Below are 24,078 nucleotides of genomic sequence, written 5' to 3'. Positions count from 1 at the left end.
AATTATCACAGGTTGTATGAAATTAAAGTCCTCAGGTCTCAGAGTCTCTGTTCTGTTTCTGCTTATAGCCTATGGCTTTGTTTGCATAGGTTTCACAAGAGAAAGGACTTTTCTGTCTGAACCTTATAAAGATCTGCATTATTATTATCCAGATTCTCATCCTTTCGTGGCATGTTTAGAGCTGCACTGGAGAGTATTATGATATTGGAGCCATTTCCCCAAAACACATGGAATGTGTTCAGCCAAAATGTGGTACCATTTACGAAAGGGCTAAAGAATCTGTCTTGCATTTAAAATAGATTTATCTGTAGTTATTTAATCCTCTCTAGTAGTGCTGTTTGTCTGGGGGATGATGCAGCAAAGACGCAGCTGACTCACTTAACTGGCACCGATACTTTACAGGACTAGGAAAAGTTTGTGAGATGTTGCAGTGTGTGTTAAAAATAGGGTGTGATGGTATTCAGTTAAGCAAATCAAGCAGCTCACTGACCAAATCCTGTTACAAGGTCTACAGAGAAACACATTTTAAAGGCATTATAAATTTGAGTAGCTTTGTAACAATAACTTATATTTTGGTATGGTCTCATAAAAGGGTAAATTCGGGTTACAGTTTTGAAGGACAGTTTGACATAACAACATTATCTGGGAGTTGCAAGAGATGTAAACTGACATTTTAGGACTCTACATTTCTTCAAGAAGTACATTTCTGAACTTGCTGAGAGGCTTTGCCATTTAGAAATATGGGTATCATCTTCTGTACTCCCTTTACACAGAGGGCAGAGAATTCCTCCCACGTGTCCCAGTTACACTTGAGGTCTTTTAGTGTTCAGAGGTGAAGGCATTAACAGCAATACAAATTTAATAGGAAAAGCACCTTCTAACAAAATCTGTAACTTAAATATACTATAAATCTAGTCCAAAAGGATTAAAAGATTTGCCCAACCTTTATACTGAATAAACAGTTATACGAGCTATTTTCCATCTGCTCATAGTCTGAGCTTTGGTAATCTGAAAATCAATCTAGCAACTAGAGAAATGCTGGAATGAGTTTTGCAGGGCAAACGGTTCACTGTAATCTTAGTATTATTTTATTATAAAACTTAGAACATCATAATTTATTCTTGAGAACAACGGGCCCAATGTGTTTGCTGAGTACAAGAGTTTAGAGTTCACAGCATGCTGAATCACATTTTATACTCCTAATGCATTGCTTAGATGGGTAATGTCTCATTATTTGATTTAAGCATCTTATCATCCTCTGGGCAGAATTTATTTAAAATTTAATGCAGAAGTCCATGCTCTTTTCTCAACCGCAAATAAGTGATTTCTACTTTAGTCTCCTCAGAGACTTCGAAAAGATATAGAGGAATGCTGCTCAACCGGAATGTTTACTTCACTACAGCTGCTGTATGCAGCCCACTGGTACAAAAAGGCAAATAAGCATAATCTCTTTTCCCAAAGCTTTCCCACTGTTACCTCTTTACATAGTGTTTGGCCTATTAATATGTTTCAAATAAGGTTACTTCCCCTTTGTAGTCATTTTGTTTTGCAAGAATGCAATAGATACATTGTCTTCTCACAAAATTTAGACTCTTTACAGGAGAGTTTGCACAGCAAATTTAGCAAGGGAAAAGGTAAGCATTGATTTTAATATTTTAAAGATTATTGTCCCTAATCATAAGGTTTGTATGTTTTATGTGTTTATTTCAGGAAGGAGTGTTCATTTTTTCTTTGTGCTCTATATTTGTCATTAATAGATACAGCAATATCAAAGGTAGTAATTAAAGCTAGTGTATACACAAGTAGGTTCCAAAATATATGCATATTATTAGGCTCTTATGAACAGTATCCATGTTGTCTGGTACAAAGTCTTATTAAAATCTGGAGGAAAAATATCTTTTTCCTTCTCTTTTTTTTTTTTTTTCCCCTTTCTTTTTTGACCAGGTAAATAGCAGAAATAATACATTAAACTTAAGCATAAAACTGACTATGGTAATTTTTAGGGTACTAGGTGGGAAATCTAAGGAGATGAAAGAGAAAATAAAAGTAAAGTCAAGGAAACCTAGACCTAAGCAATCAATCATAAACCCCAAGTATTTAGAATGAACACTATCCCATGAGCACTTCTATTACTCATTTTATTTCCATAGCTAGAAGTATTAAAGGAGTATCTGTTAAAACTAAGTTTCAGTTGTGTCAATTTAGAATCAGTTTCTGGCTCCTTCTGCATTTCATTCTGGGGTTTAAAGCCAAATAATTTTTCCTTAGATCTAGAATCACTCCCAGGGATTTGTACATAGGAGGAGCCCTATATACAGTATAATCCCTCATCTAATACCACTCTGACTTTGGGCTGCCAAAAAGATCTTTCCTTAGGGTTACTGTTTCTTGTGTAAGGATGGGAGACAAAGGTAGCAAGGTTTATTCTACCAAAAATTGGAGAAGTCTGTTTCTTATCTGAGAATTAAAATAATCCTTTTAGGTGCCTGCTTAAAAGATTTGTTTCCTTCTTGTTCTGATGGAAGCAAAAACACAGAAATTATATTTTCATCCTACTGAACTCTCTCTCTTCCATGAGAAATGGAGAAAGAAGCAGAGAATTGATTTAGTAGAAGAAAAGTAGCCACCGGAATTGGCAGAATAAACTCAAGTTGCTCCCCAAAAATCATGATCTGCACTTGGACCTCAATTTAGAGAGCAGATGGGTGTTTTGCTACTTTGGCAGCTCTCAGGAACTGTCAGGAGACTATTCTAGCTATGTGTGAACTAGCAAACTCATGTGCAGAATGCAGCCACATCTTATTTCCAGATGAAGCGAGACTTTGGTTCACAGCAGCACCTCCTGCAGCTTCATCAGCTTGGTATCAACAGGAAGAAAACCCAGGTTCAAAGATCAGGGGAAAGCCCTAGCCCACCCTGGTTAGGTGTCCAGCCTTAGTGGTAGGAAGACAAAAGCCTGGGACATATTATAGGACACATTCATCAGCTGTCTAGACTAAAACAACCACTCACGCCAACTGAACAACTCCAGCTAAAGTGACTTCTGAACTGTAAATTATTGGAGGTTTGGGAAGAACACCAGGATAGTCTCACTACATGCTTATCTACTCCTGCCATCTGCCATGGCTACTAGCTGTTGCCACTGCTGGAGGCAGGACGCTGGGCTATTTGAACTGAGCCACTGCCTCTATTCTTATATTATGTTCTTATTTTCGCAGAGTTAGCTAAGGGACTCTAGAGGTATCCTTTCAAGGAGGGTTTTGGGTTGTTGGCTTTTTCCCAGTAAAAGAGCAGAATTTCTGTGGAGATCTTTAATGATATTGTAGCCTAATTTTACATTTTAGTAGTTGAACCTTATTTTGCCCATTCTCTAACATGAGCAGTTTCACTGACTTTAGCTGAAGTTGCTCAGAACTACTGAAATACGCCCAGATGTCATGGATGGAAACAAAGGCAATCTTACTCAGCTCGTAGGCAGCAGCACACACAGGGCGGCTCTGTTACTCAGTTTGTAAGCCAAGAACTTAATGAAAATCCAGGCCTTGTTGCATCTATTTGCTTCCAAGTTTCAAAAGTTCAGTCTGTTCTATTCGTACTTCCCAGTGCCCTGATGAACTGTTTAATTTGAACAGTAACTGCAACGTAACTTCTGAGCAAATGCTACAATAACATTAATACTAAAATCTGTAAATGCTACTGGAGTTAACTCAATTCTCTGGACAATTGTCAAAATGGAGAGTTACATCATTTGCTTTCCATTGCCCAAGATAATTAATTTTTGAAAATAAACTTATGAGGAATATTCTAACAAGCAAGTCTAACTGTAAAATTAGTCTGCAGTATACAGTGAGACTTTCATTTCCATAGCATAAGCTGAAGTTGGTCATGTTTAGGACATCATAGTTTCTTACAGTGGTGTATTTATTTGAGGTATACACAATAAAGAGTTTGTTTTAATTACTGGTCAAGTTTGCAATATAGTTTGTAGATAAGCAGCCTTATGTTTTTGGTAATAAGATATCAACAAACAAAAGCATGAGTTTAGTTGGGTGTTTCCAGTTCAGGCCAAACAGGCCAAAAGTTGTTCATACTTGTGTGTTCCATTGGTTTTGATGTGGTTATATGTACATAATGAAGAGCAAAATTTATCCCATTGACTTAAAAGCATGTAAATACCCAAAGTTAAGCTCTGCTATTTATATTGCATAAGAAAAGAGGAGGATCTGAGCTTTTCATTAGTATTACACTCTCCAGTTTAAGCTGACTAGTTCTAATTACGCTGTTTCTAGTATGCCAACTGGAGAAAAGAAGCAGCTCTTCTGAATACAGCAAAGTCAGTAGCAATTGAACAGTTGCCTTATCAGTCTTTCAGAGTTTGGTTTACATATCTGACAATTTTAGACAAAACAAAATCCTACCCACAGTTTTCCCTGATCCAACTGTCATTTACATATCGATAACATTAACCTATTCTGTCTGTAGAATGCTATGTCTACTTGGCTTTACACTTTTGGATGGGAATTTAATCTGCTAAATATCAGGGGTGATGTCTCATACATATAATCACTACAGAGTCCCTGCATTAAATTTACTCATTGCACTGCATTTCTAAAACACAAGGAGGACAATGTTCTTTTTCTTGTAGGTAGTGGACCGATCTTACACCCTGAGTATTTGTCTTGGCTGTGGAGTTAATTCAACTTGCAATTTCTTTGTGGTTTTTAGCTTGAATCCTGTATACCCACAGATCCCTAATTGTAGTATTGTAGTACTTTAAAGATTTCTGGGGATAATCAGTGCAGTGTCAGCTGATGCAGACTCTGAAGCATAGTTAATACTCTGCAGCATAACTGATCTTAGTAGTGCTTGGCTTACTCAAGTGATGGCTGTCATTTCTGTTCCCAGTAGCAACATGGGCATATTCTGTACTGTGAATGCTCAGACAGTATAATTACTTCTTGGAAATGTTCGATTTTTTTCATGCATAAACTCTGCAGTATGCAATCTGCCATTCTCTGGGTTTTTTGAATGTACTGTGTCGGGATTCCTGATGTTAAGAAATTCAGACAACTAGATACAGAGTTTGGGGAGATGGACAGATTAACAGATAGATATATATATGTACCTAGATGTGTGTGCATCCTCAGGAAAAAAAAACCTATTGGAAAAAACTGGCAATTCTGGGAAAATCAAGACATATGGTAGCTTTAAATCAGGTTTACTTTACAGTGAAGGCATTGCCTAAGGCACAACAGTGCCAGCAGGAGTAATGCCTCTGCTTAGGCAAGCCATGGGCCAAATGTTTGGCAGGGGGTCCTCTGGAAAGGCTAGGAAGTATTACAAGCTGGGGAGAACTTTCTGGTAGCTGACCCTGTATCAGATCGTTTAAATGGGAAATCAGTAGACTTCATATTCCAGGCATTTTAAATTATTTATTTGTGCTTAAGCCCTGCCAACCAAAGCATAAGTTAAAAAGGAGTTTTGATCTCTGAACCGTCAGGGTTCACATTTTCAGGCTTTTCTTGGCAACCTTGAAGGCCAGAAATGCCCTATTTTTTGCTGCTTTCTTGTTGGCTTTTTTTCTAATCAAAGCTCAGATAACACGTACAAGCTCTTAACTTCAGAGGCTGAAGCTTTATTAAAAAACCAAACAAAAAATTGGAAAATAGATGATAAAATCTTGGTAGCTGGTAAAACTGAATTTGTTTTCTAAAGCATACCATATTTGAAAAGAGTAAGTAGAAAGGCAGAAAATGAGAAAAGAGCATCTTCCAAGCAGATGGGCCCTGTTTATCTAAAGTGGGACAAGGAAAACTTTTATCCAACTTAACTTTTACTTTTGGATGGCATTTGAATTGGCCTTGTGCGTTTGGCAGCTCATCTGTTGAGCCATCTGTTTCAAATTATGCATGCTCAGAGGGCACATTGCATCCAGGGATACAGTTCCCCAAAACACAAGAAATTTGAATTGGATTTGAAGTTTAGTGATCTATAAACATGGATGTGCAATCCTACATCTAAATAAACTCTGTTTATTTTGGAGAAGTTGAAGCATTCATACAGCTGGAGAAACCTGAGCAAAGTTCTAAGTGGAAAGCCTCAGGCCATATTCACTGGCCTGTGCTCAATGCTCAGGCGGTGCAAAATAAAGAGAAAAACACCCAAAGTCCCCAGCTAGGAAGTTTCTCTTTTAGACTGAAAAGTTCTTAATGGACTAAGAGCTAATATAGTAACCTGTTTTACAGCCCATTAAAACAGTGTCTTAAAGGGATTGTAGGGTAGAGAAACTGCAATTTGGCTCCCTCCATTAATGAATCATCTCCTTTCCCATCACAGTGCTAGAGATGAACTGGGTACTGAATCAGAACACTATAACCAACTCTCTTAGAGCCTTTGTTATGGAAGTACATCTTGGCCAGGAAAGAGGGTTTGATCCATGAACTTTAATGGTGCATTAAGTAAATTTTGTATTATTTATGGCATACTAGTAGCACTTATCTTTTTAATATGTTAGCTGCTTTGAACATACTTTTTTTGGAAGAATATACTGCTTGTTCCACCCCTCCCTATTCCTTCCTTTCCCCAGAATGCTGACTCAATTCCTTTTACTCTTTCAGTCAGCTTGCAGTTTTAGGCATTTCCCTGTCTGATTTTCAGTGGAACACATGACTTCCCTCTCATCAGCATTGTGTAGCTCTGTTGTGACTGTTGAATAACATGCTGGCGGGAGATGGAAGAGATTTCTTTACAAGCAGTAGATACTGACATAAGACCATCTTCTCTTCATGGAATACACTGAAACTATGGACTTGGGGAGCAGCTGTGCATGAGAGAAGGAAATTTGGCTCATGTAATGCAGTGATGGAAGTAATGGTAAATCTAGAACCAGCCAGGAGACTTGAGGGACAAATGTAATTTTGTCATAGAGTCTCTTTCAAGATTATTATATTTCCTTTGTATAGGTTTTCACATGAGCCAAAACCCCAGATTATCACCAAAGTTTGAGTCCTCTGGTGATGAGGATCAGACTTAAGTAATATAGTTTATAATAAATTGATTAAATGTACATCTATTATATTTGGGCAGATCTTATCCAATGTGCATGAAAAGTCTGACATTAGGTTGAGTGAGGTGCTTGGAAGTATTTCTTCCTGCTAGAAGTAGCACACACAGTTCATTTAATCAAATAATTGTATATGTGCAATTTGCACATCTAAAATGTTAGTAATTTTTGTCATATACTTCATCTGCTCATCTGATCAAAAATAGATCTTTATACTACATTGCTTACTCAAGTATTAAGTTTAATAACTTTTTAAATTAGCAGTCCCAAAAGAGCTACAGGAATTGATGAACGTTATTTCAGCAATGTTACCAAATTGAGGTACCTGAAAGAAAAGGGAAAAAAAAGTCCAATTAAAATTCTGCCTATTTGGATCTTGTTAGTAGAATAAATGCTTTTCTCATACGATCAATTTGTTAAGTTATTACAAAGCTTCAAGGGCAGGGGACAGAACTGCAGGTATGTAAAAAAGTCAGCTGTACGATAATGGTGGAGAGAGAGAGATTTTCTGCTGTTTTTAAAATCTGCAAAGGACATAGGTGCTGCGTTTTGGGCAAGAGAACTCTTTTAGAGTAATGCCATCTGGCTGGCATTCATCTGTGCCAGTTGTTACACAGGCCAAGCCCCCGTCCTGCCTCTACCATGTATCTTGAAGTAGGAATTAGGTTAAATAATACAGTATTCCCTGTTACCTGACTGGAAATGCATCTGTCAAGTGATTTAGAAACCCAAGGGAGTGATCCAAGCCTCTGTGCTTCTATCAGAGACCTTGATCAAAATTTTTCTCATCCATGCAATTTTTGGATACTTTTCCCCTTTCAAGCCTCACTGGCAGCAAAAAAGCCTGGTTGTAGGATCTGCTCCAATTTGCTGTCCAATGCATGTGGTAAATACATGGTTAAAACCCAACAAACCCAAAACTTCAAACAAAAAAAAACCCCCACCAAACAGATCTTCTATGTCATTCTTTTAATTGCCAACTAATCTTTCTGAGATGCTATGGATATCAGCTTTGTTTCCTGTGCTTTATTTTTGCAAAAGATGGAGATCTGTCACACCAAGGTTTTTCAAAGCCTCTGTCTGTGTGACATTATTGGTAACTCAATCTTTTAAATATTCTGTAAACACAAGCCTCAATCCTATACTGAGGATAACTGTAGATTTTTAAGTTGCGATTGTAGGTACTGCATATACTGGAAGAAGGGATTTGAAATTATCAGAATTAGATATTATGTTGACTTCTTAAAATAAATTGTGTTTGAATACAGTAAACTTAGTGATATCATCCAGGCCTGTCACAAACTGTTGTATGGAGTTAACAGACGTCTTACATACCTGAGAATCCCAACTACAAAAATAAGGATACTGAAAAGCAAGAATAAACAGCAGATACCTGTATTTATAAAGACAACAATATAGGTTTTCTTGACCTTGAACTCTGCAAGGTGCCCGTACGGTTTGTATTTTTGGGCCAACAGTTGTGCCATCTAGCTCATGGATTTGTTCTGTAGTCCTATGCAGGAGACCCAGAGCTAATTTTTAGCCTTGGATTTATTCCCTACTTAGGAGAATTGGAGTTAAATTAAGTATCTCATCTATATATATTCATTTTACAGTTAACTAAATAGCTCTACTGATGATTTTGAAGTATTTTTTTCTCATGCTTATCTGTATATATGTAATTTACCATCATTTAGAGCTATTGCAAGGAAAGGAGACAGAAATTCATTAAATCATTTTTTACAAATATTTCTCTAAAGAAAATCAGTAGGGTAAACTTGATTTGAACAGGAACAAATTATATCTCTTCAGTAAACAGGAAGAGACTGACAATCAGTGTTTCAGTTTTGGATGTAATTTGAATGCCTTTTGAATCACGGAGATTCTTTTAGGAAGAAAACCTCAATACTTTCCTCTTTTGGACCTCAGTGTTCTTTGTGTCATTTTTATACATCATATCTATTTGTCTTAGGAGCATATTGAGGGGTTTGTCTTTCTAAAGAAGGACAAATCTGTTTGTCATATTTACACAAATTAAATTGATTTGGGAATCTGAAAAATCTGGCTGGTTTTATACTTGTGCATTATTATCAGTAATTTTGGTAATCTGATATAGATAGGTATGTATAAATATACCCACACATTATTCAATTGCTTCTCAGCTTTTACACATCTCATTTAAATTAATATTGCCAATAACAGTGGGAGTTAACTCAGCCTGTCTTTCAGATTCTGGGGTGCATTTTTAAGGCCAGAATATATTTAAATGTAATTTTATTTGTAAACTGAGCAAGTTTGATTGAAAAGCTGTTGTGAAACTACTGAAATCCATTATGTAGTTTTCCGACTCGCAGTGGTTATTGCACTGGAAGTACTTTCTGTGGCTGCTTTAATTGCTACTAAAACTCAGTTAAGGAAACTTTTTTTTATGAATGGTCACCATGCTTTTGTAGCTACATCTGTTGAACACAACAGGTGAAGCTGATGAAATATCATTTATTAAAGATGATAAGAAAGAAACCTAAGGTGACACAGAGGTAAGCAAGTCCTTGTCAGCTGATGGAGTTCAAATTCAATTACTGCTCTTCTGCATCTGTTCAGTCACATGCACGCCTTAAACAGTTCTATCGAGGTTGAATCAGTGCTGTATTACTTCTCCAACTTAATCTTAAAAAAAAAAAAAAAAGCAAAACCCAAACAGAAAACAAATCAGTCATTAAACAAATAATTTGGTCATCTTTAAGGATAGTTCATGTTTCAATTGCATTTTGTGTGCAACCAAACGAGAACATATATTAAATTGTGACCTATTCACTGCACTCATACTTTACAGCAATGGGATAATATTCAGTCTTTGATTTTTTTTTTATTTTTCATAAAGGAAAATATTTTAGGGCCTGTCTCACCAGTCAAGTTACATTACTGTTATTGACAATACCAAACTGATTTAGAAAAATGAAAAAAATTAATTACATGTCACTAATTCAGGAGTCCAGAAAACAGAGATTTGAAGGCAACATTCCTCAGTCTTACATGTTGACACCAGTGGGATTATATGTTTTGCACTTAAAGGAACATTTTGCCTGCCAGTGTTGTGCAATAGTTGGCCGAGTAATAGAACAGATTCCTCTCTCTGCTACAGAGCTGTAAGTCAAAAATAATCCCACATTGTGGTTGCTCATTTATGGTCATATAGCAGGATTGTGGTTCTGAGAAGGGGTAGTGCAGCAGAAAGAGATTCCTATAGACTCACACCAAATTGCTTCTGTCTGCAGAAAGAACACTGCAATGTAGTATGTGATAGTGCAACCTGCAGTCTTCCTTACAGCACACAGGACTGATACAGATGCAGGCAAGTAATGCCTTGCTCTTGCTTGTCACTATATTTGTCAATAATTTGTGATCTTTTCCATAGCAACAAAGTCACCAAAACACATATTTTAGTTAGCATGGTTTTGAATGTGGCTTAATCATGGTTAACTCACATGGTTGAATCATCTCTGTCCTTGTCTACTCTGAGGGCAAAATCATTAATGCTTTTTCAAATACAATTGATTTTCCACTATTGTTAAGGCTTTTGACCCATCTCCTCACTGCACCGTAACCCAGCCAAGATCTCTGTTCTGTCACCTGTAGTCTTGTCTCTGTAGTTCACATACATGAGAGAGGTTATTGCTGAAACCAAGCAGAATATGATTTAAATTTAGGAAAGTTTTTAACTACTAGTGTAAAATTAAACATGACTATTGTGTTGTCCTGAATAAGAATGAATTTAAATGTGTGTTTTAAGTGTTTTGCTGTGTTAATGCCTGAATCGTTGCTCAGCTTGAAGACTGGGTTGCAGGTAGTAGGTTACTGTGGTTTGGGAAGGTTGGGATTTTTATCTTAAGACCAACATTATTGCATCAGTGTTATTTTCATAATTTCAAAACCATTTTCACATTGTTATGATTGTAATTAAGACTAGATGAAAATGAAAGAAAATTGAGAAGGTAAGAATATATTAGAAGATAATAAGAATTAGGAGGACAAAAAAGGAAAGCCTCAAGAAGAAACACTTGCTAGTATCAAGATTTACAGTAATGCCATAAATAGTCATGAGTTTGTCTTAAAGACAAACCATTTCATGAGAAGAAAAAAATTGAAACAGTAGCATGCTCTTTTACCTAATTACTTCATGTATCTTATAATTCTGAAATGAATTAATAATCTTAGTGAAGTGCAGAGTGAATCAGCTCTAGCTTAGGGAAATGCTGGGAATTCAGTGTGTAGATTATTTTTTATATATATGTTTTTGAGTTACTTAAAAATGTAATAGACTTGTAATTGTTTCAGAAAGGCAAGCCATGCATTCCCTGGATTTATGGACAACATACCTAAGGAAAAAGGGAACAGAAGAAACTGTTGGTAGAAGCCTTTCTGCCTGCTACTTTGTTACCGTGTTAGTTTTCAACCCTCATTTTGGTCAAATATACAACACACATTACAATACTGATGTCTTTAATTTATAATGAAGACTGTTGCTGTTTCAGCAGTGGTATCGCTTGTTCTATTTCTGTCAGAGCATATATTAAGCTGTACAAGGAACGGCTAAATCTCCAACTACTGTATTAGCTGGACATCATGTCAAATTAGTGCCTATTGAAGATTTTTTCTGGGTTACAAATATGATCATAGAATCATAGAAGGGTTTGGGTTGGAAGGTACCTTAAAGCCCATCTAGTTCCAACCCCCCTGCCATGGGCAGGGACACCCTCCACTAGACCAGGTTGCCCAAAGCCCCATCCAGCCTGGCCTTGAGCACTTCCAGGAATGGGTCACGCACAGCTTCTCTTTGCAACCTGTTCCAGTGTCTCATCACCCTCACAGTAAACAATTTCTTCCTAATATCTAATCTAAATCTACCCTTTTTTAGTTTAAGGCCATTAATTACCCTTTGTCTTATCACTCCATGCCCTTGTAAACGGTTCCTCTCCAGCTTTCTTGTAGGCCCCTTCAGGTACTGGAAGGCTGCTCTAAGGTCTCCCCGGAGCCTTCTCTTCTCCAGGCTGAGCAACCCCAACTCTCTCAGCCTGTCTGCATAGAAGAGGTGCTCCAGCCCTCTGATCTTGAATTAAAAATTAAATCCTATGTGAAAAATGTTGCTCTGCTCTGTGTCATCCATCTAGTTTACAAAGAGGTCAGACTGACCTCTTGTATGTATCTACATATTCTCTAAATCTTTTGGGGCATGAGGAATAGCCCCATGACATTGACTCATACAAATTAATTGGAGAAAATATGCTTACACTCTTAATGAAAAGATAAATTGTGTATGTTTTAAAATGGTATAGATGGGTCTGTAGTGCTGCATGTTAAATTTGCCAACTCTTCCATCAAATGTAATTGTTTTGAGATTCAAGCCTTATTCAGGTTATTATCAACTGTAACATTCCAATCTCTTAATAAAAATTCAAGATTGTTCTTTCTAATTATCACAGTTCAAAAATAGTTTTGCCCTTTGGGATTCTGAATATTTGCAATATAAATGACATCATTTTACAAAAACACAGAGGTACAATTATTCCATACTGTACTCTGTTTCTACCAGATGAAGAAATTAAATTCAGATACATTCAAGTATTTCTGAACATCTGAACAGAAAACACTGTTCAGATAAAGGAATATGCAAAGATACCTTAATATCCTGGTTTGTGTTTCTTTAATACTGCTACAGTTTTGTAAAAATTTGATCATGCCACAACCCGCTTTAAAACACTTCCAAGACAGCTAGAACTTTGAAAGTCTGCAAACCACCATGAGGAGCCAAGAGCACAGCACAAGAGGAATTAGCAGATTATTCCTATGCAGTTTTCATACTGATCAGTGTACATACTCTAGTAACTAGACATCCTCCTAGAAGGTACACTGTAGGACTCGCACGACAGGTTTTATGCAAAAAAATTACCAGATCTCTATGGAAGATCTGCAAAGAAGGTCAGGCTAGATTATTGTAATGGTCTCTTGTGGCCATAAAACATACCAGCCTATCAGTAACCCTACGTCTAGAAAACTTGCAGCTGCATAAAATGTAAAGAGCATATAAAGCATATCCTGGGGTGTATTTCTAGTTAAAGGCACGCCTGCAGTTGTGACTTCCTAAAACAACTTGTGTCGCTAGTCCTGGAAAGTACTCTGAGATTTCTGATAAAAGGTACCTTTGGTCCAAAAGGTCATTGAAATTTTGTATTATGATCTTCCTCATTTCTCAGGAGGAAATTCTCAATAATCGGTGTGAAAAACTGCTGTTGTCTATCAGGAGCACGGCTGTTGCTCGGCTTTCTAAAACCTGTGCAACATAAGGCAGTCTCTGCTTACCTGTGAGCCAGTTCCCTTGTATTTCATTCTTTGATCATAGAATAGTAAATCTTTTTTTGCCAGGATTTTGTGTGTCAATGTGTCTAGTTCCTTTTGTTCTGTAAAGCTGAAAATGGTTTAATCCTTCTGACATTTAGATCCTTAATTCTGTATTTGTAATACTGGAGCTACTAATTTGCTGTGCACTGAAATTCCAGAAAGCTGGGTATGTCATTTCACGTTCAGGTATGCAGGAGGCAGGAGTGAGTCATTCCTCTAGTCACCCTCCTGAGTGTTCATGGGTTGTAATAATACTTTTCCTAGAACAAGCAGAACAAGTCATACTAAATGCCTACGTGTTGTTTTGGAAAAAAAATAATGGGCTTCCTGTGTGCTGATCCATAATGTAAACAAAGCTATATTAAGGAAAGGATAGACATTTAAGATGTTATTTCCAGGGAGACAGTGGACATTACAATGTTATTAGCTATACTAACAAAGATATTTGGTGATCTTAAGAGATCTATAAAACACAGAGGTCATTAGTGTCTGATTCTGACTTGTGTAAGGCCTTTCTACACTGTCTTGCTGCAGTGCAGGTTTCAAATTCAAGTCAACTGTAGTAGAACAACTCACTTTATACACTTAGGCAGTATCTTACAATGGGGATTTGCACCAAAACGGCTATGCTGTTGCTATTGTAGCTGCACTGGTGCAAGCCCCATTCTTCACAAGCTATTTGGCTGGTTTTGATTTATTAGTAGCCACTTGTTTGTCCAGTGTAGACTTAACCTTGTGCATTGTACTTTTGAAGAAACAATAAAGAACACCGAGATCTGGTACCCACTTGCCAAAATGTCAGTACTTAGAATCATAGAAACTCCTATTATACTTATAAATAATAGCATGCTAATACTGTTCTCTGTGTCCTTTTGGTATCAAAAGTGTCCTGTACTAAAGGGTCTTACAAGAAATACATCAACATATAGCTGTTATTACAGAGCAGATTACAGATAAACACATTTCCTGCAGAATTCATGTTGCATGTGAGAAGATATAAAATGAAACTGGTTAATTTATGTTTTTATCTAGTTCATTGACCTTTTGACTGTATGTTCTTAACAAGTTTTCCCAAAACCCCAGCCCACAATCCCACCACCCCTTCACCACCTACACAATTCTGAGTGCAGGAGATACTGTAAAAGTCCAAGATCCATGGGGTTAGCAAAGGGAGAGACAGAAAAACAGGGTTTCCACTGAGAGGCAAATAAGGGGAGAGGTACATTTAGTAAGTCCCCCAGTTCTTGATTTCAGGAGCTCTGCCACCCCAGCCAAGCCCTAGTGAGCTGCTCGTGGCCAAGCCAAAAAAGTAGTTGGAGGACATTGTTTTGCAAACCTGCCAGTGGTTTCAGGTAGATTTTAGTAGCCCTCATTTTTCTCTTGGCAGAAAATAAATATGAAGGCCAGTTTTATGACCCTATGCCAGGAGATGACATTTCGACTCCAGCTTAGAAGCAAATAGCTATTTCCTTCTGGGAGCTGTCATTCTAGATTCACACAAATCTACAGTACAAGAAGTCATTGTCAGCAGGCTGACAAGTGCTGCTGTAATTATTACAGAGATGTCTGAGGCTGTGAGATAGTTGTTTTAACTTGGGTGGTTGGAGGCATCCAAGACAAGGTAAGGTTTGTCTGTGGGAGGCACAAAATGCTCAACAACAGCAAAGATTGCACCCATCAGCGTTGATTGAATGGAACTCATTATTATTTTAATTTGCAGAGGCCACAGTTGTTACCTTGAGTGATTATTGCAATCTGACTGTGGACAGAGTGGTCATGCATGATGACTGTGTGTTTTGAAAGTCTGTCTACCTCTCAGAGAAGCCAAGCGTGCTATATGCATGGCCAGGACATGAAGGTATGTAACCGTGTACCTGGTCCTGCCTGCTAGTTCCTAAGCAGCAAGTGCAGCTCATAGGCTGCTGCTGCTGCTGAGGAGAGCTCAATACCAGTACGGAAAGGCTTTCTGGCTCAGCAGACTGCTGTGCACCTCACAGTTTGGGGGAGAAAAGCGGTGGGGTTTGTTGTGTTTATTTTCTAACCCAGAGGCTTCAGGAAGGTCAGGCCCTTGGGGGCAGTCATTCGGCCGGAGCAGAAACGCCTCCTGGACAGCACATTCTGCTCAGAGGGGACATGGGACATTGAATCGTGCTGTGGGTGAGGTGCCGTGCACGAAGGGCTCTGCTGGGAGAGGCGAGTACCCTTGCAAGTCCCTGGTGTCCCTTGATTCAACATCCTTAGTTCAGTAGCCTCACTGCAGCTGCGGGTCTAGTCCTGGACCAGATGGGAAACACTTGATGCAATACCCAGCAGAGAGAAAGGGAACAGCAGCGAGAACACATCTGTCGAGTCAGATAGCCTGCCCACAAAATCCTGCTTGCAACGGCTCTCAACATCAAGCCTCTCCCTCCAGAGCCAGGTCCCGTTACCCTGTTTTGCATTTTCCTTCTGTTTGCAATGTGAAGACATCAGCCTGGGCGTAACCTCTCTCCAGAGAGGCCACCAGTCTGCTGCCAAGCTGTAGCTGTTCTCCTCGCCTGGGGAGAGGAGAGTAAGAGAAGGAAAAAACAATTGACACAGCAAAGGGCATCCATGGGAGATCATGGCAGCTGACAGAAACCCAGGCCCTCCAAATCTCTACTGAGGGGTCCCTTCCCAAATACTAACGGGCTCAAATACTGCTGTCCCCAGGGAGACACAGCTGTAGTTTTACAATCTTCTGGTTTCATTTCCAGGTAGTAATTATTGTGGGATAGTATTCAAATTTTAATCAAAGAAGAAAAAAATCAACCTTGAAATATAATAGCCTGCGCTATTTTCTAGGGATTTTACTTAGGAGGAAATGTGAGGTGGAATAGAGGTGTGACAGTGAGTATGTGAATGGTGTGAATATGTTTATATCTATTCTGTTTGCTTTTTATATTCTTCCACTCCATATCCTCTTTTTCTTGCTGAAACAGGTCGGTAAAGCAGAGCTTCTATAAAACCTTTGTCAGAGAATAGGTGGGAAGGAGTAATCCCACGTTTCATGGCAGATGATGAGAAATAGCAGCTCAGAATGACTGCTTAGCTGAGGAACGACAGGATGCAGAGGTGGGGCGTGAGCATTAGCACAAGCATGAAACAGCTGAAGAGGACAAAAAAAATGCAGAGTGGTAGAGAAGAACAGAGAAAGAAAACAAAGCACATTGTAAAACTTTTCCAATAATCAAGTATGAGTGTAGGTAATTTCCTCTTATTGGGTTGAATGTGTATTTCAAATTTATATTTGTGCATAATCCATCTTGGGGTAAAGTAAAAAAGAGGGATGTTTTCTGTCCAGCCTCGGTGCCTGATGTACGATGTGGTAGTGCAAAGAGCTCAGAATAGCAGTTGAAATTGCCAGTGTGTGGGTGTGAGCTGGTACAGGAGGAACAGTTCGTGCCCTCCTGTGCCCTGGCACTGTTGTGGCAGAGGGACATTTGCCTGGGTGAGGCTGGGGCCCTAAGCGGGAGAGAGAGCAAGAGAAATACTGCTTTGAGCCAGTTTGTACACAATTGTTTCTCACGAGTTAGGAGAATGTGGTGCAGTTGGCTTCCCACTCCAACTTGCTCCTCTTGCTGCCCATGTTGTCTCACGGTTTCTCCTGTCATAAGGGTTGCTCATCCCCTTTCTTCTGCTTTTCCCCTCGCAGAAGACCCACTGTTCCACCAAGCACCAACAGTCTGATGCGGAGATGGATGTATGCAACCAAGAGTTGCCTGGGCAGGCATCTAATATTCCTGTGAGCAGAGACAGAGGCAAGAGGCCAAGCACAGGGCTGCCCCTCGCTGCTGCTGAGCCAGGAGAGGACATGTCGGGTCAGCACATCCTGCTGGGCTCATGTGCTGCTTCCTCCTGGGCCCTGTGCCCAATTCTGTTGCAACCGAGCCCAGACCTGATGCACCTCCTGTTTTGGGACTTCCCCCACCTGTGTCATGACTAAACTAGGGGACTGTAACCGTTCAAAATGCTTGAAGCATCTACAGCAGAAGCAGGGCCAACAGAGAGGGTAAGGGAAAGGCTAGGAACAGGGAGCGGGGAGTTGGGCCATCGCATCAGGCCAAGAACTCCGGCTCCGGGTTTTTGTTGCAGCTGCCTCGAGTGGGCTCCGGCTCCGGCAAACGGGTTCCGGCGCCCGGTTTTGCTTGCGGCTGCCGTGTGCTGGCGGAGGAGGCTCTGGCCGCCGGGCGGGCGGGGATCCGGTGCCGGGTTTTGGCTGGGACCGGCTGGGGAAGTTGCTGAAGTTGGGCTGTAAGTGCCGGGGCCGCGGCGCGTCCTTCCTGCGGCCCGGCCGGTGCATGATGGAAGCAGCATGGCTGCCCACCTCTCCCTGACACAGGTACCTCCCGCCGGCCTCCGCGCCCTCCCCACCCCTGCCCGCCGCTCGCCTCCTTCTGCCGGCGGGCTCCGAGGCCTGGCGCCTCATGGGGGTGCGGGGGGAGTTCGGGACAGGAGCGGGGCCTGGGGCTGTCCGGCTCCCGCGGCGCTGAGGCTGGTGGCGGGGCCGGCTCGATGCCGCTGGGGAGTGGCTCGGTGCTCCCCGCAGGGCCCCTTGGCGGCGCGGCTTTGTGTGCCCGCCGCGCTAACGGCCGCGCTAACGGCCGCCGGCGCTGTCAGGTGGTGGCTGGGGCGCGGCGGGGGGCAGGGGTGTGTCTGGTGAGGGAAGGGGCGGGCAGCCACCCCCGAGCTTGCCCGGGTGACTCCGAGCCGCGGCCCGGGGGCGCCGCCGGCGTGAAACGAGATCCTGCCCAGCTGCAGGTGCCCGGGGCTGAGGGGAGAACCCAGCCTGCGGGGGCACGGCCGCAGGCGGCCCCTCGGCCGGGAGGGGCCCTTGGGGCGGGCAGCGCCGCGGTCGAGCCTGGCAGCCCGCAGAGGTCTGGGCTGCGGCGGCTGTGATCGCGGTTGGTCTTTTGTCTTCTAGAAAGACACAGGGCACCTGGTTTAAACAACAACAAAAAAACCCCGTCCCGTCAATTTTGAAGGCAGGTGGTGAACTCGGAGACAAGGGGAGTGCTCGCTGAGGGTTTGAAACGCGATAGCCCAGGGTTAGGTACCAGCGCCCCGCGGTCTGTGCGGGCAGCCGCCGGCCCAGCCTCCCTGCTCGGCTCCCGGAGCTCTGCAGCTGACAGCATGGGGAGAAGCAGCTCCGAGTGAGCCTCTGGAAGTAACAGTGTCAGCGTGTTAGTGGGCAGTGTGCAAGAAATTAGCTTGGAAGGGAGAGATTAATGTCTTGTTTTTACAGAAACTTAACTCCAAAGATAGTGCTTGGAAGTCATTTTACATTGTTGTTTGGTGGGCCCCATGGTGTGGGGGCACCATTTTTGCATACTGCCTGCACAGGTGCCTAATAATGAAGGGCTTTGAAGGTGAAGGTCTTAAAACTCGGAGACTCTTGGCACCATTTTGTGCTCAGGTGATCTCACTTTGCCTAAATCTTTGTTGCTTGCATTTTTTTCTTGATGATAGTAGAATTGCTTCATACAAGTTATCCTGTACTGTTAGAACTGTGTCTTATTCCTTAGAGATTTGATAGCTAATAAGCTGCAATTTTTTGTACTTTTTTGTTTCATCTAGCAGTGACACAAGAAATTTGCATTCCTACCTGACATAAGCCTGAGGCAGGCCTGTTGCACAGGCTCCTGGCTTGGGATGCCTCAATCTGATAATCAATTGGTCACGCTTACAGAAGGTAAAGCTGGTAAATAAGAGTTAGTCACTTAAGCACATAGAAGTAAACTTAAAAAGTTGGCAGCAAGACTACTCAATTTGCAGTTACTTATGTGGTTGACTTTTGAGAAAATCATCAACTATTTAAAGGAAAGAAAGGAGGATGGTTCAGTAAAAAGATGAACTTCAAATATATGGAGAAAATAAATGTGTCTTTAAAAGTCTAGAGATAGTTATGAAGTAACTTCTGTGAAAGCTTGCTTTAATATTAAAAAATGTTAGGTTAGCCTTTTCTGTGTCTCTTTCAACAGTCTTCAAGTGAAAGAAAAAAGTTTAAAACATCTCCTTACTGAAGAGGAAGAAAGTTTTCATAGACCAGTAGCCTTAATTCTGTTGGTCTAAAGGCCTGGGCTATTCTGGCTCTTTATCTGGGGAGAGAGGAGGAGTGTCTGCTCTGGTGCATTCTACAGCAAGACCTTACTGCCTACAGGCTGTGTAATCCTTTCATTGTAGAATTTATTTACTTTTTTGGTCACATGGAAGGGGGACTAAATACAGATGTGATAACATTGACAGAAGCAGAAAAATTGCCGGTATCCTTAAAACCGTTGTGACTACAGCTTACATCAGTGGTTAAATTGAGGAAGCTATTTCTGTTGTTGTTGACCACTGGGGGGGGGGGGTGTTCTTTTTTGTTTTTTCTTTTCTCTTGTGTTGCATAAGAATCATCTTAGAAAGTCAAGCAAGCCTAAAGATAATTTCAATGTAGGCTCTAACTTCTGGAATTTCAGGGTTATGAAAAGTCATAACAAATTTTTCAGTGTTCTGAATCTGTTGAGATGAGCATGAGGAAGTGAAAATGACAGTACAGGAGGTGGGGGTACAGTTACTGGCTGCAGTTAGAGCAGTTATTAACACCAGCAACAAAAAGTATGCAGATCGGTACTTTCTGCTGTACAGCACATGCAGAGAATAAGAGGCATATTAACCTGCAGTCAAGCTCACAATCGTGTCAAAGTTTCTTTTCCCCTTTCCCGTGTTTGGTTTGACTTTGATTGAACATGGCTAGGAAGTTGGGTATTTCCACATGAGACTAGGGTGTTTTCAAATGGCTTCGCAGCTGCAGTGTCTGAGAGGGCTGGACACCCTTTATTTGAATATCAAAGCTCCATTTAAGTAATTTGAAACTTTGTGGTGCTAATTGTATTCTGTTGGCTGATTAGTAAAAATATTTCAGGACCATGTAGCTGAGGTGAAATTTATTTCACCAAGTATACTTGAAAGAGTGTTGTAAAATGAAGGTGGTTATCTCCTCCTCTCTCCCAGTTTATTCTGAAAAACTACATGTGTGATTGAGGGGGAAATTCACAGTTTGGGGTAGGACTGTAAAGAAATATTCAGGGAGAATGGGAAGATAACTTTCTGTGTGTGTTTTCCTGATGTCGTGGAATGCTTTTTGAGAAAAATGTGGTAGTCATCTTAGAAAGTAGTGAGTTGCTTTGGTAAACAGGACAAAGTCATGCAATGTGAATTTGTATCCTAACTAGCTCCAAGTCTCAATGTTGTGTCACAGAGTCCAGAATGCTGTGCTTTTTTGTTGAAGGGAACTGTTGAATATTACAGCTGAGGGTAAGCAAGATACCCGTCTACTGCGTGCGGTGCCAGGATTCACATCTTGTTACTGAAATACATAGGATGCAAATACTTACAGTATGAATGACAATGTCATAGTAATATATATGTTATATATAACATAGAGACAAAGCTTTTGAGGTGTCTGGCAAACTTCTGATTTTTTTTTTCTAAAGGATCAACAAAATGTTAATTTAAGATCTTAGATCTCTCACCCCAGTAAGAAGAACAAACTATTGTTCCTTTTTCTGTCCTCCATGAAAGATGAGGAAATCTGAGTATGCACGTGTGTGTGTGTTTAAACTTGTGTAAAGTGGAGGTTGACTGCTCCTAAAGCAGATAGAACTTAATTTTTTGATTGATACTGCCTCAACCATGTTAGAGAAGTCACTGCATCTAAAAAGGCAGTGGATCTACTCTTTCATGTTATACAGGCTTTGTTCAGTACTGATTAGAAGATGGTGGAGGTTTCCTGTAGTGATATGAAAATTAAATTGAACCATTCTTAATTATGCAGTGACAGACATGTATGCAGAGAGAAGATGGCAGTTTCTGTGCATGCTTCAGCTGTTCATTGGGAATGAAAGTGCTGAATATCAAAGTACTTGGTAATATTTGTATATAAATTTACAGTAAAAATTTTATTATCCTTTTGTTATTGCTGTAGGAGATATGCTGGGTTATAGAATGGAAAGTGGTAGAAAGCTTTACCATGAAATACTTCAGGTAAGATGGTAAAGCAATAGGGGAAAAAAGAGACAAGTTGATTATTGTTTGGAAAGGGCTTTGTAAGAAAACCAGTTTGCCTTAAACGTACCTGCATTTTGGCTAGCTGTTTTGTTTTGGTTTTTTTCTTACTGTTTTATCTCTTGGTTGTAATCTTAGTAGTACTGTGTCCAGGCTACCCACTGCCGTAGAGGAGGTTTCAAGTAGGATAGTCCCTGGTAGTTATGGTTGTCTTTTTGGATTCAGTTCGTACCATCCTCAAACTTTAGGAGAAGCTGCCTCCAATGGTGGAAGAGCACTGAGAGGAACTGCTTGTGCTTTATTCCTCTATCCCTTCCCTTCTTACCTTCTTGGAAATAGAGAGCTGGGATTCTTGCTGTGTTTTAGAGGAACAGCTCTTTCCCATACTGAGTCCTTTTGGGATCCAGGAAACAGCGAGAGGACGACTACATGAAGAATGTTTATGACCAAGATTGTGTTGCTTGGCCTGGAAGCTCTTAAAATGAACCCTAGAGCTCTACATCATGATAGAATACAGTATTTGGGGTTTTAATCAAGACAGAATAGCTTGTTTCTCCCCTTATATCCCATTTGGGTTGGAGGGGAAAGCTATTTTTGTTTTTCTCAATGGACAACTTTTTTGTTTGTTTTAAACCATTTTGTGCAAAGGAAGGTTGTGGATGGACGGGGTGGACAGACTGTTAGCGGTATCTTATTACACCTAAATGCGAGTGTGCCAGAGGGATGAAAACATGGGGATATAAAGGCTTGATTGACACCAGAAGATGGAAAAGATGGGTGACCCCGAAGGTATTTCTTATTTCCTAGGTTAATATTCTAAAGTTCATAGGTTTGTAACAAAGGTTGTAACTACTAGAACAAACATTACTGTTATGGAGTGATAAACTTTTAAATGGAATCATAATAATGTATTTCTATTTTTATATGCTGTGGAATCTGACCTTTACTCCGTCCCTCCTTTTTGCACTGAAAACAAGTTGAATTGCTTGTTATCCCATAAAATAATTTTGCCAGGTGAAATGTACAGCAGCACTTTGAAATATGTTGAGCAGTATTTTTCTTCTTATCCCAGAAGATAAGAATATCCTAGACTATATTTGTATCTGTTGTTTTATTGTGGAGTATCCTTTGAAGGAAAAAAAAGTCTGTTACTAGTAAAATAGCCTGGGAAATTTTTTTACTACTATGATTCTATTTAGCGTCACTGGAAATTCCAGTTATTACAGTGATACTGATGTTAAAATGAATATTGAAAACACTAATGAAATAAATAAGAATTACTGGCTTGTACTCCAAGTACTGAATGAAAAGATTGTTTTGCACTTAGTGTTTTCATTGCAGGACTTCAACACGATGTTTCCTGTCCAGGAGTGACAATGATCGGTTTGGCTGCAAAAATGAAAGATTTGGCTGAACAAAGGGTGATATTGGGCAAGAGGGATGATGTACGAGAATTGATACTTCCAGCAGATGCACTGGCCAGCTCTGTTCTAGTTTTCAGCTCATAGCTTTAAGTTGATTCTGTGCCTAGACTTTTACATTATAATAAAGTAATACTTAGTAAGTAAAGTAGTTGAATGTTTAGAACTACCCCTCTAGATTGCTATTCAAAGTGTAGCTGAATTAGTAGGTACAGCATTTGAGGTTTAGTTAAGAAAATGTAGTATGCTTGAATGCTGGAAAGGGAGAGTGTTGTTTGTTGTATTGATATTATGATAGTCAGAGGTCTAGCAAAACTTGAATATATTTCATCAGGCTATTTTAAGGGATGTGTAAATGCCTGCTTAGTTGGTGGCTGAAATAATAAAGGTCTTAATGTACCAGAGCAAGGTTAAGGTATATAAATGAAGGTATTGCAGTGAATACCAATGATGGTTTCCCGGCATTTGTAACTTTTGCTGAGAGGTATTTCCCACCCACCCCCCAACAAACAAAAAAACCCTCATCAGCCCCTCCCTCCCCCCAAAAAACCCAAACAAACAAACCCAGACCGACAAAACCAAACAAAAAAACCTTAGAGAATCAGAAATGCCATGTGGCTCTTGGAAGAAACTGAGTGTCTCTGGGGCAGCGTACTTGCTGAATAAGCAGATGTCAAGAGCTGAATGAAAGTTCTCCTGTTATTTCCAGCTGTTCTCTATAATTTCTCTTTCAGGATGTTCTGGTGATAGCGCACGCTTTGTGTAGTTGAACAGGATCACACTAAACGCTTGATTTCTAAGAAATTTCCCCTCTTAATATTCTTTCATAATTGGCACCTGTGAACATCTAAATGTTTAGCCAAAAGAGCAACCGTATTAGCTGTTGCTATAGGAAAATGTATGTGGTTTTATTTATATGTGCTGTAGTAAAAGCATTTTCCACAACTGTATGATTGATGACAGCATCTAGAATACTGTTGGCTTCCATGTTTCAATGCAAGCTTCTAAATTTTAAAGCCGAAGAAGCTACCTTGTTTGGATTCAGTTTGTACAAAAGCCTGTAAATCCTGGATTTTAGGATCATATTCCTCATAAGGGGGATAATTCTGTTTTTTGATAATACTCAAAGTA

General features: G+C 40.1%; 1 protein-coding gene across 8 annotated transcripts in view; it reads left to right on the top strand.

Moving 5' to 3' along the window:
• Positions 1-17,397: 17,397 nt before the first annotated feature.
• Positions 17,398-24,078, top strand: part of EPS15 (epidermal growth factor receptor pathway substrate 15) — a 52,829-nt gene continuing 46,148 nt past the window's right edge. For 5 of the 8 annotated variants that reach the window (XM_054833591.1, XM_054833588.1, XM_054833586.1 and 2 more), the window contains exon 1: positions 17,398-17,489. In XM_054833591.1, coding sequence (XP_054689566.1) covers positions 17,448-17,489 — 42 coding nt within the window. In that variant the 5' untranslated portion in view covers positions 17,398-17,447. Of the gene's footprint in view, positions 17,490-17,657; positions 17,820-24,078 lie in introns of those variants that run through there. The other 3 variants (XM_054833587.1, XM_054833590.1, XM_054833592.1) reach the window with 3 other exon arrangements.

This window comes from Grus americana, chromosome 8 (genome assembly GCF_028858705.1).
Source record: "Grus americana isolate bGruAme1 chromosome 8, bGruAme1.mat, whole genome shotgun sequence".
NCBI lineage: Eukaryota > Metazoa > Chordata > Aves > Gruiformes > Gruidae > Grus > Grus americana.
This window is presented reverse-complemented; position numbering and strand designations above follow the sequence as displayed.